The following is an 18,420-nucleotide window of genomic DNA, read 5'->3' as shown; positions in this document are numbered from 1 at the left end:
GCTTGCCCTAACCCTGCTAACGTGTTGCACTTCTGTAGCAGCTCCCACCTGAGGACCTCAAGGTTGTTCACAAATCGTCTTGACCATAGCCTCCCAATGCCATGAGTGGTAGCGCAGTACTTATGACCACGCTGTCCCAAGGGTCTGAGAGGCCTTGTCCAAGGAGTCCTTGGGAGGAGGCAAGAATAGAGCCCAAAGCTCCTGACTCCCAACCCCATGGCCACCCACAGCACAATCCCATAAATATATTGGTACGCCAAGGTCTTCTAGTGATCACTGGTTGGTCCACAGTTCCTCTCTCCGTAACCTGTCCAAAATGGCTGGAGAAGGTCACAAGCAAATAGCCCGTCACTGTTTGCGATATTGGAGGAGCTGTGTTGGTCCCAGGGTACAAGAGACAAGGTGGGTGAGGTAGTAGCTTTGATTGGACCAACTTCTGTTTCTGGAAGAGACAAGCTTTCCTCAGGAGAAGAGCTCTGTGTATCTCGAAAGCTTGTACCTTCCACCAGCAGAAGCTGGGCCAGTAAAAGAAGTTATATCACCCACCTTGTCTCCTTCAATGATTGGGCATTTAGCAACTTGTGAATGTTGGAGCCCTGGCCAAATCCACCAGGAGTCTATAAATACTCTCAACTGAAAACATTCTTAGGGCTCAGTTGTGGCTTAGACCACACACTCATGCAAGGGAGAGTAAGAGACCCTTCACATCTGCACTTGCTAGCCAGAACTCGGTCTGGGGCACTGGGAGGGGAGCAGGCATTGCATGACCTCATAAGAGATCAGGGCATTTTATGAACTCCATTCCCCAACGCACAGAGAGGACGTTGCATGCTGGCTTAGCCCCTGCTTCCTGGAGCAGGTGTCTGAGGAGGGGGTGAGGAATGCACAGAGCCTTGGCCCCACCCCTGACAACCATACTGGCCAGCACAGCTGAGCTGGCATACGGGAAGAAGAGGGATATAATTTGCTGCTGGTATTAGCCAGTGACAAATTACAACGCTATCCCGCCCCCATCCAGCCTGGAGCACGGGGATGCAGAGAGCGACTCAGGGCTCAGAGAGGTGTGTTGCGCCCAGTGACTTGTGGTGCTACTCATGGGGTGAAGAGCATAGACTGCATCTCAAGGTTGGCTGTCCTTAGCTCCTACTGTGCCCACCCTCCACTTGATCTGGCGAGTGACCCAGGCTGCAAGCCACACACACTTGAAAATTATCCCCAAAACAGACTCACCCCTTCACAAGTGCAGAGTAAATTTGTTTTATTGAACATTCAGCTATCTAAACTTAACTCACTAAAAAAGAGTTCCTGTTTCGAAGCATCCATTTTATCCTTGTCTTGACAGAGCCAGTCTAAATACAATTATCTGTGGCATGATTGCACTGTTTTACAAAAACAAATGGCATGTACTGTATGGTAAAACTCTAGGCAGGTCTAGCTGGTCAAATATTCCCACTAAGGGAGATAGTTTTTAACCCAACGACTCATATGATTAAATACGGGGGGAGACTGAACAAGTGGTGGCCCATTGTGTTTTGTAGTCTTGTAGCCCATTGTGTTTCCTGCCATGGCATCAGGGGCTCGGGACCCTAATGTATTGGGTACCATTGGAAAAGCCTGCGCACAAAGAGCTGTGAATGTCTGGACCTCGCAAGCTGCACTGTCAAGGAGGAGAGACCTTGGTGCAGCTGTTTGTTAGGAAGGAAGAAAGAAAAAAGATATCGGCGCGATATTGCTCTGGCCAACTCCGGCCAGATCCCGCTCCCAGGGGAGTCAAGGACAGCCTTCCCATTGAACTTCACTGGGCGCTGGATCAGCATACCCAGCGTACATTGCCAAAGCTGGAGCTCTGTGATAAGGGACCCAAGAAACAGCATTACTGTCCTGCTCCTTGTGAGGCTTTGGACCTAAGCAGGGTGGGAAAGGGCCAAAGGTAAACACGAGAAAGCTCATGGGTTGGACACCATTTATTTCGTTTGATTCCTCTTTCAGAAATGCATCATCCGCATGTTACAATATGTCCATGAAGATGGGACTCTCAACACATGCCGTGTTGACACATCTCTATTCCCATTGTGACCAATGGTTACCTAGTGGGAGGCAAATTCTAGGCAAACGCTGAATGCTTCTGAAAACAACACCCATCATTTCCAATTAGATTTGGCCTCAATGTATACAAGGGACTGTAGTGCCGATTCCATCGCCTGGTACAAGTTGTCAATCCCCCAACAAACTCACCACCACCAACAACCCTACGTCAGTTTCCAAGAGTCTGTAGTTTGGTTGTCCACATGCTACCTGTAATGAAAATTCTAGCGATCAAGCCTAGCACAGTTTAGTTTAGACTCCTAAGTATATTGTAACAAACCCAGATTTAACACCGTATGTATTTTGCAGAACATGTGCTATTCAGCCAGCCAGTTAAAAATGTAACATATGCAACCTTAGGGGAAAAATGATTGATTGCTCCATTTGCACTGGCAAACATTTACAATTCTCTCATTTATTTTTTAATCTGCTAATAAAAAAACAAAAGCAAAACTAAAAACTAAAAAATACACCCCAAACCCTGAATGCCAAGAAAGGCAAACTTAGGAAAATGCCATGACACAAGAAGTGACATATTCAAAAGGGACATTTTTTTACGGTTTTTTTCTTCACAACTGCGTGCAACAGAAATGGACAGAAAAAAACGAGATGTAAATCATGACACAAAACATGCATTCATTTTATTCACAAAACAGCCTGGATCGCTAAAACATTACAAACAGCATTTCAATTTACTGATGTAGAGAGAGCTGGAGAGACGGGGATTTGAACGTAAGAGAAATATTAGCTTTCAGAACTGCTTCAGCACAGGTCCTGCAATATTTTTTATTTTGCTTTTAACTTCAGTAAGTTTATAAAAATGATTTCTATAAGTAAACCATTGCAGTTAGGATCTTGTTTTCCCTGTATGCAGGATTTCTTGTTCTATATTAATAAACTAACAATGGGTTTTTTTCCAAGACTGCCCATTTTGCAGCAATTATTCTTTCATTTTTAATACCAAGCTTCTTGCTGGTTAAACTTACATATGGGAATGGTTAGGAAAAGGGATACTACATCGTTTTAAACATATTCTCATTTATAAACATGAAGTTGAGGCATTCTAGAAACTATCCACTCTATTTTATGATGGGAAATAATCAAATAAAAAGTATAAATGAGGGTGTAATTAAACAACTGTGCTAAATTACAGTAGTGCTTATTAGTAACTAGATTTTAAAAGGTTACTGTAAATTTACATTCTCTACACAAGAACTGCATCTTCCACACATAAACAACATCAACACCAAAACACAGAAAGAAACTGATTGTCCATACTCTGTCTATTAAGTCTTGGTACTTTACAGATCCATTTTTTTATTATTATTATTTGAAAAGCAGTTAAATGTTTTACTAGGACTTGAAGATGTTAAAACAAACGCAAAAAAAATATATATATAAAAACAGGAATGAAATCTGCGAGAAAATATTTTTGGTTCTAAAGAGACACGGGTGCATCCATTCATTTCAGCCAAAAAATTCCTTGCCTGAGACAACACAAGCAAGCAGTGACATTGCACTTGGATGACAGAGCTTTGGAATTCTCATTCCTACTGAAACCATCTGAATGCAGCTCCTGTAGGAAGCATCACCTTCTGGAAAGAAAGAGAAAAGAAAACAGGGACACATTAAGAGTCAGGTGCATGTGGGAAACACAACTGCTACTAAATATGTCTGCTCTGCACACAACCCTTGGGCTGGTCACAGAAATCTTTCCTTGTGAAATCAGTCCCATTACTCCTCAAGGATGAAATCCCAGCTCAAGGTCCCACTTAAGCCCAAATGAGAATGGGTTTGCAAAATCTGGCCCTGCGTACAGGTTGTTAGGCAGGGGAGGGGGTCCCCAAGAAGCACCATGTTTATGCTAGGGACCTTGTCAAAGAGGTATTAGCAGGCAGTAATGCTAATACGATCAACTGGTAAGTTGATTAAAGGCAGCTAAGTAAAAGCAACATATGACAACATGCAAATTTTGTCTGGAGTGCACTGCCCTCCCTGCTGGGGCACGCTTTGCACTCACATTTCAGTGTCTTTGGGGTTCTGTTACTATACAGCTGGACTTGTCCTGCGGGGGAGACTTACGCCTTTTAGCAGTTGCAGCCTTTGGTGGGGGGAAAAAAGAGAAAGAAAAGTCCACACAAAAGAGGAAAATCTGTATCGGATGGGAGACAAAATATCTGCTTTGTAATGTGAGGAGGGAGGGAATAGTTTTATTTAGGGGATAAACCCCCTCCCCCCCTTTGGAACACAAGCCTTTGGAAACACAATGCACAATTCCTCCTGTTTCAGGCTAGCCACTTCTCCCTCAACCATCCCATTGTCTGTCTGCTGATTAGGGCACAAAGGGAGCCAGCAACTGCTAAGGGGCCCTGAGTGCTACACTGTACCAGGGTGCAGGGAGCTCTGCCTTCACTAAGTCACTCCCACAGTCCTGGAAGGCTGGCGGCTGGAACACACGCTCTGTCCTTTGCCTGACATGCCCTGCAGCCCCCAGGCACGATCTGGAATGGGGCTCAGCACCCCTGACAACCAGTGGACCAAATCCTGAACCAAAACTTTCAAACCCAGCTGCCTAATGTCAAGCTCCTAAATCCAAATGACAAGACACAACCTGGTTTCCAAAGGTGCTGAGCACCCATCAAATCCTATTGAAATCTATGCTCAGCACCTCTGAAAAACAGGTTGTTCCTAAGTAGTCCTGAATATGGCTCTAAGGAGCCTAACTTTAGGCCCCCCAGCTTTGAGAATTTGGCCCCCAAGGGACAGGATCCAGCCTTGCTCAGGCAAACTCCCATTCACTTCAGGGAGAAGTATGCTTGAGTGTGCAAGAAGTGATTGGGCCCACTGAGAAACGCTCAGCACACCTCAAAATTTGGGCTTGTGTTGGCACATTAGTAACTGGTCAGCATGCTGGCCCAGAGGCCCTCTGTTCTTTACAAGAACGTCTTGTGCAAAGTTCTCCTTAGCCTGCTCTACCCTGGGAAATGCAGACGGCACTGCCAGTCCTGCTCAGAGCCAGGTTTAGCCCCCGTTTCTGGAGCACGGGTCCTGTCTGCGCTCTCAGCGAAGCTGTGGTCAGCTGCTGCCATCCTCCACTACAGGGAAATCCCCTAGTGTGGATTCAGCCTGCAGGCGCTTTAATAAAAAAATTAAGCATTTCAAAGGCAGGAAAAGAAAGAGTTGGCCTAAGTCTGCTCCATCACATCTGCACACAGATTTCATAACAACCAGCTGGGCTAGTAACTCAGGCTAATACCTTGGATCATGTTCTCCAAACCCCGCATCTCTGCTGCATCTTTTAAACAGTTCCTTACAAAGTGAGATTCAGGTGACATCTGCTAATTAGCGTTCTCATTTCAAATGAACAGCATTTCACCGGGCAGTCACTCTCAACATCTCTGCCCGGCTACCACACACATCTTCAGTGACAGAAAGGGAGGTTTGTTTTCAACCAGAGGCAGAACGGGTATTATTCAGCTTTCAGTGCGGGTCACACCTCAACCCTCGTTTCCCGCTGGGCGAAGCCACAAGGTTACGGTTGTGATATGGACAAAAGGACCGCTCGGCACTAAGCTGAGACCCAACAAACTCACTGTGCCTGAGAACTGCCTGACCTGGCGCTGTGACATTGGTTTTTAATATGAAGAAAGGAAGCGTGCCTGCCTGGGAAAAGGATATCTCCTCCACCCACAAAGGCTCATCTTAGAAGGGTTTCACTCAACAGACCGGGGGGAGGGAAGGAGCTACAGAGAATGCTTGCTCCTAAAGGGCATCTGGAAAAACAGCTCTGTGATTGTTCCAGCCGTCCACTTACTGTTCCAGACACAATGGAACAAGCTCCTACTTCCCCTGTGTCTGATGTAGATTACAATGTCCGGCTTCCACTGAGTCGGATATAGAAAAGGCAGGCCAGCCTTCCCAGTGCAGCTGGCACGGCTAGGTAACTTTCCTTTACAAAGCTACGCTAGCCTCATGCTGATTGCTGAGCCTGCCCCAAACCTCCCCTTCATTTCAGGCCATTCAAAAACAGGCTAGGCTGGAGCACTTTGGGAAATCAGCAAATTAGAAAATGAGGGACGGAGCCCAAGACGGCAGAAATGAGCAATGCAAACGGGCCTTTCTGGGCACCTGTCAAACAACACACGCATTAAAGTGTGGCTCATGCATCCACATTTAAATGATAATACCTAGTGTCTTCTGTTCAGATGGTAACACGCTTTACCAAAGAGCTCACAAGCATTATCACCCAGGTTACAGATAGAGAGACGGCGGCACAGAGAACGCTGGGACTTGCCCAAGGTAAGCAACAGAGTCAAGACTAGAACTATGTCTTCAGCCAGTCGGAGACCTTACCCTCTGAACCACATGGCCCTTATTAAACCCGATCACTTAAAAGGACAAACTCTCAAGAGCTCAGCTTTACACCTCAGTCCCTTGCATTTATGTAGTGCCTGGGAAATGCAGCTAGTGTACAGTACAGTTCCAGTACTTAGTACGGGGTTTGATGGGAAAGAGAGGAGGAATGTCTTCACACAGCACACAGTCAACCTGTGGAACTCCTTGCCAGGGGATGTTGTGAAGACCAAAACTATAACTGGGATTAAAACATAATTAGATAAATTCAGGGGGATAGTTCCATCAGTGGCTACTAGCCAAGATGGTCAGAGAGGCAACACCATGCTCTCAGCATCCCTAGCCTCTGACTGCCAGAAGCTGGGAGTAGACGACAGGGGATGGCTCACTTGATGATTGCCTGTTCTGTTCATTCCCTCTGAAGCACCTGGCACTGGCCACTGTCGGAAGACAGGATACTGGGCTAGATGGACCACTGGTCTGACCCAGTGTGGCTGTTTTTATGTTCTTATTAATTTCAAACTGCAAAAGGCATGTGAGCTGGCAGAAATTAATTATCCGACCTAGGACACTGGGGCCAACACCCTGGTTCTTGCAGAGTGCACCATGGGATCTTTAAGCAGCCACAAACGGTCAAGTCCTCTGGTTTACATCACCTCTGAATGGCAGCACTAGCAACGTTCAGGGAAGAGTGCTGCACACGGGGTACCCTAAACTATCTCCTGCTGATCCTTGGGTTCTGCTTCCAAGTTCAGACCCAGCTTGACCCTTCCGAGATCCCACCATATCACAGCACATGGGGGAGAAATAACAGACATCAGAAGAGACCAGTTTTGAGTTGTACCCTTTAAAGAAGAGGCTGTCAGGGAGTCCGCATTAGCTAAGGGAACTGAACTAGGAAAGCTTTTCAAAGCTCACATTGTGCTGAGGACCCACTGGTGAATGATATACAGCAAGACAAAGGAGTGTTCACTGGGGATTACAGGTCTTCCAGCCTGGATACTGAGGGAGATCTCCTACTCAAGAGTGGCAGGAGGCTTATGCTAGGCACTGCCTGCTATAAAGGTAGCAGGACAGGAAACTTATCAATGCCAGAAGAAACTTTCTAGCACGTAGGACTCCCCAGGGGCAGCGCGGGAATTCTGAGCTGGTGGAGATGTAATGCAGGAGCCAAATGTACCAGGTAAACCCCTCTCCTTCAGTTCCGGCATAGCCAAGCTGGCTGAGGCTACTGATGGGGAATGGCAGGTTCCCCCAGGACGCTGCAACAGCACTCATGTGGACGAGGACAGGGTGGGCTAGTGAGGAATAACCATCTTCACCCCAAACTGGATCCACTGGCACAAACACATCCAGCCTCTGGCAAGGCTTGACAAAAGGAGGGATGGAGAATGACCTGCCCTGCAGACAGTCCCCCTCCCTCCACTCCTACACCCTCTTTTTTGGCCCAGGATGAAGCCGTGGTATTTTTTCCAGCAAAGGGTTTATCGGAAACCTGGCGGGGCCTGACATGTACCACGAAACTCTATGGCCGTCCTGACATTGCACGAGTGCTGCTTCCATCCCTGCAGGCACGGAAGAATCGGGATTGGTGTTAGGAAACACTGGCTCCTGATCAGAGTCTAAGTGGGTTGTCCCCAGGGGCAGCAGCTGGGGTTTCCCCCGCTTCCTCTGAAGCATCAGATAGGGACTATTGCCAGGGGCTGGATATTGGATTAGATGGACCAATAGGTTTATCGAGCAGGGCAATTCCTAGGTTGCCATAAACCCTCAGTCAGGTAGCTGCCTGTCCATGCACGCTTCCCTGACTCCACTGATCTCAAGCACTTCAGCAGTCCAGTGCAAAAAGGCAACCTGACGGAGGAGGCTCAGGGCAGAGGCTGGTGCAGTCTCTTGAGAACCAGCGTCCTTTGCGTCCCAGGACTTTCCAGGCACTGGCGTTGGTGGGAGACGGCTTACGGCAGCAGCAAGCCAGCACGCCGGGGAACGCCAAAGCATCAGCTGATGATGAGCTGACCCGGCACGGGAGCTGCAGGCACTCAGGGCTGCATGTTCAAAGGGGCCTCCACACAGTGTCCGTTTTTGTGCAGCTAACTTCTGGTGTGTGCAGAACTCGCACACCTTTCAGCCCGAACACCTGTGCGTGCAAGTGTTTGTGTGGGCAAAGTCACTTTGGGTTGTTTTAGCTCCTCTGGGTATGTGGACCTCTGGGTTTGGCTCCCCTCTTGCCAGCTTTGGAAGGAAATCTGCACCCTGCCAGAGGCCAGCTCAGCAGCACCTTCTTCCCTGCCATACAAGGACAGACAAACCAGAGCTGAAGGATTTGCCCATGCACAGGGGCCCTTCAGGGACTGGATTTATGTCCTTGAGCCTGGACAACTGCCAACTTGAGGCTTAGGTGCCGCCAGGGATTTTCAAAGTTGCCTCGACAGGAAGGACCGAGCATTTTCCTCTATCCACAACCCACCCCACTTTGGAGATGGGGGTTCTCTTCTTCTCACGCTCCATCCAAATGCAAACACTCAAATGGCTGCACAATACAGGGCAGAAAGAGCACCTGCCAGAGCGGACGGCAACGGCACTGCCGAGGCAGAGCAGGGGCCTGCCAGCAGCTGACCCCAGGAAGTACAGAAGCTCTGAGGGGCCTGTCAGAACCACAGATGTTCCGCGCGTTCGCACCCCGGCCGTAAGATGACTCGTGATGGTGTACGTCCGCTCACACAGTGGCGAGCGCATGATGCCTAGCCACGTGGGTGCACTGCGTTCTGACCATGCTCACAAGAAGACTACCTGGGGCCTAGCGTGGTTCCTCTGCTGTTCCCACAAACGGTTAGTGAGTCCCACTTCTCTGTGCCCCAGGGGATCCCACGTGAAATCCCCCCACAAGCCCTTGCTCTGGCCCTAGCAGCTGAAGGCCTATAAGATAGCTGCCCAGATTGTCTCACAATCCACTGGTGCAACCGTGGTTGGACAACATGGTAGGCTGCGGTCAGGCCAACCCAGTGAACACGTGCCTGATGCTGCTGTGTAGATGTGCTCTGCCCACCTGCGTGTTGGATTGGTGGGATCTACCTATGGCATAGATAGTGATGACGGCTAGTGTTTTCAGGAGCGGGCCCACCCACATGGGGGCTGCGTAAAACAGAGACAGGTCTCAGTCAATGGGAGGGGAGGATGCACAGCACCGTGCAGGGTCAGGCCCACAGTAAGCTGCTTTGACTTGCTCACAAGACAATAAGCCGGTCCCGCCTGCTCATAGCACACATCTGATTTCCTGGGCAAATTTATCTTGGGGGCTGAGCGAGCACCACGGCACAATCACCGTTTCTCAACAATTTCCGCAATTTGCAATCAAATCACTGGAGGAGGCAAAACAGCAATCGGAAAAGACGCTTTTGTGCTAGTGACATAGCTGGTCAGCAGTGCCAGGAGTGAGCGCTGCCTTGGGAGCAGGGCTAGTCCTGGGCCCCAGCCGGGATTTCCAAAGGAAATGTCTTTTGCAAAAGACCTTTCGTTCATTCCCTTTGAAGCACCTGGCACTGGCCACTGTCAGAAGACACGACACTGGGCTAGATGGTCCATTGGTCTGACCCAGTGTGGCCGTTCTTATGTTACGTTCTTACATTCAGATGGCATCAGAGAAGCCTGGCACCTGCTATCTATGACCCTGCCCGTGCTATGGCTCAAAATGCAAGAGCAGCAACCCTCTTTGGAAGCGTTGGCCAAGACCGTTCTGATGTGGCTGTTGATAGCAGAGCGTCACTGAACATTCAGGGAGGGGATATTTTAGGTGACGGACAGCCGTGCTGGGCGTGGACTCTGCTCCTCACCCCCGCTGTGACCGACAGCTCACTCTCCAGGACGTTATCCTCTGTCTCTCTTCCCTCCTTCCCCAAATGCTTTCCTCTACTTACTCCCTCTTCCTATGGCTAGGGATGGCTACTGACCTCCACCACATGGTGGCCAGGCAAAAGGGGCATGGCAGGTCTTTTCCTGGGTTTGGACATGCTGCTCTCCGTTCGGCAGAGCTAGCACAGCCCCCACCAGCACATTCAGACAGCAGGCGGCCCCTTGGAGTTAAGGTCATCTCACAAAACAGGGGACCAACGTGGTTCTGAAGCCCTGGGCCATGAACTTCCCAAGGTCCCAAAAGCCAGCTCTACAGATAGCTCAGGAGGTGCATGAACCCCCGCGTGGGACTGACTTTCACTGACACCCCACACAGGCCTTATGCTGCTGGGGACACCAGTGCAATCAAGAGGAGTCACGGGGGCCAGAGATGGTATGTAGCCAGGAAGATCAAGTGTCTCTTAGTGAGCATACGCCTTTAAACATAGCTTTCTGTCCATGCCCTGCATTGCCTCGTTCCTAAGGGCTCAGGGCACTGCCTGAATTGAAGCCCAGCAGTGCACAGCCACGCTGACCCATGGTACATGGACACACTCCCAGGGCACAGCAGACCCAGGTTTCTACACGGGCAGGGGAGGTACCTCAAGTGCCAAGATCCAGGGGCCTCCCTCACCTCCAGCACTCAGCCTGCTCTGAGGAACAGCTCCGCTGATAATGCTGAACCAGGGGCCAGGCGTGCCGATCTGAAAGGCCTATTCAGGGCTTTGTTTGGAGGAATACAGGTGCTAGAAAGTTCAGGACAATTAAGAAGTCCCAGGTCAAACATAAGTCTGGAACGGTTATAAGAGACTATGGGCCCAATCCGGAGAGGTGCCGAGCACCCCTGACTCCCCACGGTAGTTGTGTGTGCTAAGCACGTACTCAACCCCTCTCAGGATGGAGCTCTGTATAGAGAAGGAAGATGATGAATGAGTCACGTAAGTGCTTAGACTCATCTACTGAGCAAGCCAGTGCCTGGGCAGAGCCCCACTCACTTCAGGTCGCAGTGAATCAGACCTGTGTGCACCAGGCATTGAGCTGGACTGGTTGTTATTCAGAGCTGTTTGAACACTACTGCGAACGAACGTATACCAGGCAATGGGCTGATCTCTAACGCTTCACTCTCTCACTCTGTTTGCCCTTTGGCATGTGTGACTGGTCATCTAGGCCACATGATCTTGTTTCTGTTCCCTCATTGGATAACAGAACCTTTTGTATCACAGAAGAGGCGCCTGAAAGAGATTTCAAGATAGCCACATATTTGCACTTGTATTCACAAGAGACCTGAACCTTCCACACTCATTCTTGTACAAGGGGGAGGAGCCCAAAGGTCACCAAAAATTAATACAGAATGTCATGGGTGCCGTTGAACTGGATTCACAGAGTTCGTTCAAATGAGCGTATGTGAATATTGTTCTCCAGTGTTTGCCCAGCTAGCTCAGAAAGGGAGGAAGTATGGCTCTTGAGAGATTTTTGAAGCCACACAAGAATAACGTCAGGACAACACTTCCTTGTCTAGCCATCACCAGCAATGGAGGAACAGAGACCATCAGCAATACCTCTGCTCTCAAAACAGGAGTCATGACCATCTCCAGGGGGTGCTATTGAGCCAAGAAACTGAGCAGGACACAGTGATGTTGCGTGAATTTGTTGCAGTGCTTCGGCCAACGGTGATAGGTGAAGTTGGTGAAGGTTTAATCACCAATAAATTGTGTCGAAACACTGGTGACTTCCCAAATTTGTCTCACATTATGGAGACGACAAAGTCTAAGAGGAGGATATTTTCATCAGGAAAGAGATAAACAATGAACACTTCAGAAGAGGTTGAGTTCTGTAGTGTACACAGCCCTCAGCTCCACCAGGCTCCAGTGAGTGGAAGAATCGCCTTAAAGCGCATGAGAACTGCATCTCCCACTGGCCGGCAGCTCACAGTCTGCCACCCTGTCTTCACCTACCTACGCACATGGACTGAAAATTAGGTAAGCAGTGTGAATGAGAATGCAGTTTCTGGGGCGATCTCATGGAAAGAGTGGCCATAAATGTACAGTATTTGAGGTTTTGCCCTATTTTGGTGACTATAAGTTCCTTAGTTCTCCAAAGGATGGAATTTTACCTGAAACTTTAGAGCCAATAACAGCTATCAATCCATTTCTGCCTATGCACCTATCCACATCTGGGATTCCTTTGAGTCACCTGTCCTACACCTATGCGTTATTCCAAATTCACTCGGAAAGGAAAGTGACCCATCCACTCAGAGGTCCCAAATCATAAATTAAAAGCCCGATTCCAGTGACTCCGATTTCCCAGTCAGCCGTAGAACAGGAAACACATCAAACGGGTGAGCGTTCAAAGGGCTCCCCATGCAATTTAACTTCCATATTTAACTCATATTGCAGGAAGAAAACCCTCTTCAACCTAATGTGAGCTATGGAATCAATTGACCTGCTTTAGGACTCTTCAGAAAAGATTAACTTTTTTTTTCCCCCTCTCCCTTTTTCCAGATCACTGACTCAGCAAATTAGAACAAGAATATAATTTAGCAATACAGCGGTTTTTGAAAGACACCAGTCCCCTCATACCCCCGCCACCCAAATAGATTTTTTTCCCCTTCACTATTCATTCAGATCTGATGCTAATTGAAAACTTAGAATGTGGCTAAGAAAACAGTAAGTTCTCTCCTTCAGAAGACGTCAGAGGTTGCATAATACCCTTGCAACCTGGTACAACATCTTGCTGCCTCAACTGAGGCCGAGGTGTTTTTAACCTTTGTTGGCTTCACAGGAGCAATCTTCAGCAGGAGGAGGAAGGCACACAGCCTAAGCGGTGGTCAAGCTACCAAAAATTGACCATGAATTAAATGGAATATACAGAGGACTTTGTTCTGAGGACTCAGCCCAGCCAAGTGTGGTCACTAGTCCCAGCACAAAACACTGACTCACACTTGAGCCATTTCTGCTCAAGAAACAGCGGGGAGATTCAGTTCCCTCGTATCCGCACAGCTCTTCCAGGTCAAGGTTGTATCCTTGACATGCAAAGGTTTGCTTTTGTTGCTACCTACATCGCTTTTGTGCTAGGGCTTTATAAAGTGCTACACACATCCCTACCGCAACAAAACTAACACATGGGGATCAGAAAACATCTCTGGTCAACAGAACGTTTCCAAACGACAGGTCTTCCGGGATTTTAAATTCAAGCGAGAAACCGGACAGCGGGTGAACTGTCCTTCCACAGCTGAACTTCAGAAGCCCTGGTCAATCCATGGCTAGGAGATTTTATTTAAAAAGCCAAAATACAGAAATAGATTTATGGGAAGAGCGTCTGATGATATAAAATGCCCACACCAGGGATTCCCCCAACCCCCCATTTTATTGACCTTTCCTCATTTAAGGGATGGATGAAGTAGTGAATAGATGCACACATGTTGGCGTTAATAATAAAGCATAGTAGTTCCTTGCCATCTCACGTCTGAAATATGCTCAGAGGCACTGTATGCTCCTAACTCATGCCTAACTTTTCACATAATTTAAGCTGAAGTTTACTGAGAACAACTGAGTTCTGATCTTGCTCCACAAGGGTCTGGTTGAATTTCAGGCATGTCTGATAACTCAATCCCCACTGCCTTGCATATGGGCTCCAGATTAATAACCCATCTGCCCTGCACTAACACTCGATCAGGAATCAGCTTCACAAACCAGCAGGATATGTTGGGGCAGCTCTTTTCTAGCACCGAATCCTGCAGTCCTTACTCAGACTAAACTCCCAGTGATCTTAAAGAGTGTTTGCCCAAGTAAAAGTTAAGGACCCAATCCTGAAAGGAGCAGAGCACCCGGGATGCTCACTGGATTCTGCTGGCTCGCAGCAGCTCCCAGGAGACACCCAGCACGCTCCGGAACTGGACACTGAGGAAGCCTATTGGACCGGGCCCACATTCCAGACATAAAAAAAGGAAAGATCAGGGGTCAGATTCCATTCCCAGTGACACTAGTGTATATCTGGAGTAACTCTTCTTTCTTCAATGGATTCATATTGGTGTCCTCAAGCTCAGAATCTAGCCCTAGGTAAGCTTAGGTTGTCTCAGTACTGGACATGTTTCCCAAATGAAGTGGCCATTCCCCAGTTGATCACACCAACTTTCAAGAGCTCATCCCCTAACAATTTGCACACAGCACAGTCATTTTCACAGGAATTAACCACAGCCTGTTTCTTCCCTTAGAACAAGGGGCAAACTAATGACTTACAGTGGAACACCAGTTTGGAAAAACAGGTTTAACAGATTGATAATGGCAGAGTGACTACCTTGAGACCTGCCCTGAAAAGCCTAGAATTCAGGGCCTGATCCAAAACCCACTGCTGTCCACGGAAAGACTACCACTGACTTCAGTAGGCTGTGGATCAGGCCCTCATCCCATGATTCACTTACTGGCTCAGGAATTGTACTAAGCAATGGCTAGCTAGCTGGCAGGTGCAATTGTGAGACACTCCCCTGTTATACAAGAAAGGGGTATTAAAACTCAAAAGCCCCTACAGGAGTCAATAAAAAGGATACAAATCTACTGAGGGTTGTAATCATCATGGCAAGACCTATTTCAGGTGATATTACTGCTAATTACTAATCAGAATACAGTCGATCAGCATGGGGGGGGATCGCTGACAATTTGTGTGTGATGCTAAAGGCAGGAATTGTTAAGAAGGAAAAAGCCCAGGGATTTTATCATCTCTATCAACATCCAAAGGACAGCAGACCAAGAGAAAGGTTAGGATGTCGGACTACAGCCAGTTACCTCCAGCGCTGCAGACGGCTTCTTTTTGAGTTCCTCACATTTTCGGAATTTGCAAATCTGGTGGCCAGTTTTGCGATTCCTACAACTGCTGCACTGCTCGCAGTTTATCCGTCTTCGGCATGGAGGGCACATGCCACATCTTTTCCGTTTCTTTTTCCCAGAATTGATGGCAGATGCCAATTCATTCTGCATTGGGTACTCTGCCAAGCCAGCCATATGGAGCGCGCTCTCTGCCAGAAACACGCCAGCAGGGGTCATAATGAAAAGGCCTGGGTTTATGGGAAAAGCCCCCAGGTAAGGAAAATCAGATGGGCTGTTCATTGTCTCTGCAGCTGAGACCGCTTCCATATCAGAGATACCAGTCCCGTGGTCATTTGGTAAAGGAATGTGCTCCTGTACCACTCTTTTGAGCATATCTGTAGACTGAGCAAACTGTTGTAGGCTGATCTGTCCTTCTGATGAGATTTCTGACGCCCTGTCTGATTTGCTCAGCATACTAGAGATATTTTTGTGCTTTGAGGTAGAGTGACTTTTATCCACAGTTGTGGCTTCATTGCCATTAACTAAGGAGGTTCCTTTCTCTGAATGTTCGCTTACCGAGCTGCTGCTGCTGAAGGTGGAGTAATGGGAGAGTGGACGCGATTTCTTAAGACTTTTGTTCAAAGGTTCACTTATGATCCCACTTTTGTTCCTCCTCTCGGAGTTAACAGGGGGCTGCGAGTCCTCTGGGTTATTTCTGTCCAACATGTTGGGCTTGTTACCAGCGTCTTGAGGGGCACCAGGATTAGACATGGTGTTAAAAAAAACCAGAACCAAACCAAAAAACCAAACCCCACTCGCAGCGGCAACTAACCAACCAACCACCAAAAAATGAAATAATTATAATCAACGGGGAAATCCTTCCAACGCTGCTGCAGGGGTCTTCAGGGCAAGGTCAGTACAGGGTCATCATCTGCGGTGCTGGTACAAAACATACGGCTCTGGAAGTAGAAAACAATAGACAGTTAGCAGTGGCACAAGCGACCGTGCTTTCCAAAGCCGCTCTCCGGCTCCCTGCAATGAAAGCCTCAGCTCCAATAACAATGAACCGACAGGGCACGGACCTAGACTGGGATCAGTTAGCCTACGCCGTCACATTTAAAGAGTCACCATCATGGGTTTCAAAGGAATGGCCTGGCCTGGCTGACTAGCAGCGCCCTGAATTGCTAATGCTCCAAGGACTTGATTCCCCTTTCCCACTGGGGGAAATGAGGAGGAACCCCACCAAAGCCAGCGGCCCAGATCCTCTGCTCCGGCTGAGCAGTGTTCGGCACAGGTCCGTAAAGTGAGGAGAGTCTTTAAGTCACCTTTGTGCTGCCCTGATTCTGGGGCTGCCTGCCTGGTCCCTAGAGCACCACTGAATCTATTTCCTTCCCACATCCCCAGCAGCCATCCCTGCAGCTGAGGATCTGTCAGACACAGTGGCATCTTGTCCATGCCCCCTTTTTCCTAGCCACACACCCAGGCAGACAGATTTCTCTTAATGCCGGGCTTGAGGTTGTTGGATCAGAGCCAGGGACTGGCCCAATGGCATTGCACTAGGGTACAGCTGGTGTGAGAAAAGAACCAGGCCCCGGCAATCTAATCTGCTTTCCCCATTTATGCGGATTCATTTTCCCTTGTCTCACCCAGCTCGGGCAGCAACTAAATGGGTCAGTCTGTGTTTCTGGCCTGTCTCCCTCTCGTGTCCTCAATCGCTGCCTGAGTGTGGCTGCTGCTCGAGGAGTTCCTGGAGCTGCAGTGGGGATTGCTGCTGCTTCTTCTTCTTCTTTTAAAGAATAAACACTTGTCTTGGGAGTCAGAGAGGAAAGTGACGAGACCATCCCCTGTGATGAGAACATCCCTCTCCGTGCTGCATAGCAGAACCCAGAGGTTTGGCCTGCACTGAGCTGGTGTAATCCCGCTAGTGAAGTGGTCCTCAAAACTGTGGGTCGGGACCCCAAAGTGGGTCACAACCCCGTTTTAATGGGGTCACCAGGGCTGGTGTTAGACTTGCTGGGGCCCAGGGCTAAAGCCAAAGCTTAGATTACAGGCCCCCTGCCCGGGGCAGCAGGGGTTTGGCCCCCCACCTGGGGTGGTGGGGCTCAGGCAGGCTCAGGCTTCGGTCCCCTGGCCTGGGGTCTTGTAGTAATATTTATTGTCAGAAGTGGGTCACGGTGCAATAAAGTTTGAAAACCCCGCTATAGTGAACGAGCCTGCAAACAGCAAAGACACTCGGAGAAGCTTCCTATGGCCCAAATGGGCCTGATTCTGATCTCACGTATGCCAGTGTAGCCCCACTGCCTCCAGCTGAGTCCCTCCTTGCTGTGTCAGGAGGTCCTGGTACTGCTACCCTCAGCACTGAGCGCCCGGGTACGTTTCCTGAAGGGTGGCCTCCCCCGTGTCTGGGTCACTGCAATACCACAGCGGGCACAGTCAAAGCACTCACCCGCCGGGCGCCCAGCTGGAGGAGAATGGGAGGAGGTGCTCCAGTGGCCAAGCCCCTGCGCCCTGACCCCACTCCTGGGCTGGAGTGCTGGGTGGGAGAGTGGAGAGGGACAAGCTCCCAACCCTGTTCCCTGGCTGAAGTGCCGGGCGGATGGAGGGGGGTAAGCGCTGGGGCCGGAGCAGAGCCGGGGCTGCGGGGGTGGGCATGGATGCTAAGTGGATGGGCCATGGCCCACCCAGGTGCACCTGTGGCTACATCCCTGCTCTGACAAGGCCCCTCCTCTCCCCCATCACTGTCTTAGGGTCTGAGCCTCACAAACCCGCCCAGCCCGGCCCATTTGGCGTCACAATGTGGCATCTTCTCGGCTTTAAACCAACAAGCCCTGATTATTCCCAGCGCCAAGAGTGACAGCTGCGTTATCTCGTTGGCATGCTCCTTGCTGCTCTTGTCTATCCGTCATTCCTCCCTTTCTTCTAGGTGTTCTGCAGCAAATGTCTTATTCAATATGACTGCATGGCCTGACCCAGCTACAGAGTGTTTAAATCTCTCCTCAGGCCTGCTGTAATTAAAGAGAAGAGGCTTGCAAATACAGGATCATACAGTCTTCCCACATTACATGACCTCTCTGCCAACACACAGGCACACAGACACGGTGGTACCAGCTCTAAAGTGGAATCTGTATCTCCTCCTGGCAAGATCAGTGCGCTGGGAGACCATACTGGAGGAAAGGGAAGAGGTCCCATCTCACCCTAATAAGGGAAATGCCTTGACTCATAAGTGAAATGTTCCGACCACTGTACTATTATCCCTTTCTTCAGCGCTTGCATGTTGTAATGTAACGTGCAG

General features: G+C 49.1%; 1 protein-coding gene across 6 annotated transcripts in view; it reads right to left on the bottom strand.

Annotated features, from left to right (window-relative positions):
* Positions 1-1,347: 1,347 nt before the first annotated feature.
* The window catches only part of CXXC5 (CXXC finger protein 5), a 99,599-nt gene continuing 82,526 nt past the window's right edge, over positions 1,348-18,420 (bottom strand). For 3 of the 6 annotated variants that reach the window (XM_074960732.1, XM_074960730.1, XM_074960733.1), the window contains exons 2-4: positions 15,108-16,087; positions 4,106-4,186; positions 1,348-3,680 (exon numbers count right to left, since the gene is read on the bottom strand). In XM_074960732.1, coding sequence (XP_074816833.1) covers positions 4,109-4,186; positions 15,108-15,899 — 870 coding nt within the window. In that variant the 5' untranslated portion in view covers positions 15,900-16,087 and the 3' untranslated portion in view covers positions 1,348-3,680; positions 4,106-4,108. The remainder of the gene's footprint in view (positions 3,681-4,105; positions 4,187-15,107; positions 16,088-18,420) is intronic. The other 3 variants (XM_074960731.1, XM_074960735.1, XM_074960734.1) reach the window with 3 other exon arrangements.

This window comes from Natator depressus, chromosome 8 (genome assembly GCF_965152275.1).
Source record: "Natator depressus isolate rNatDep1 chromosome 8, rNatDep2.hap1, whole genome shotgun sequence".
In the NCBI taxonomy this organism is placed as follows: Eukaryota; Metazoa; Chordata; order Testudines; family Cheloniidae; genus Natator; species Natator depressus.
The sequence above is the reverse complement of the archived record's forward strand: the minus strand, read 5'-3'. Positions and strand labels throughout refer to the sequence as shown.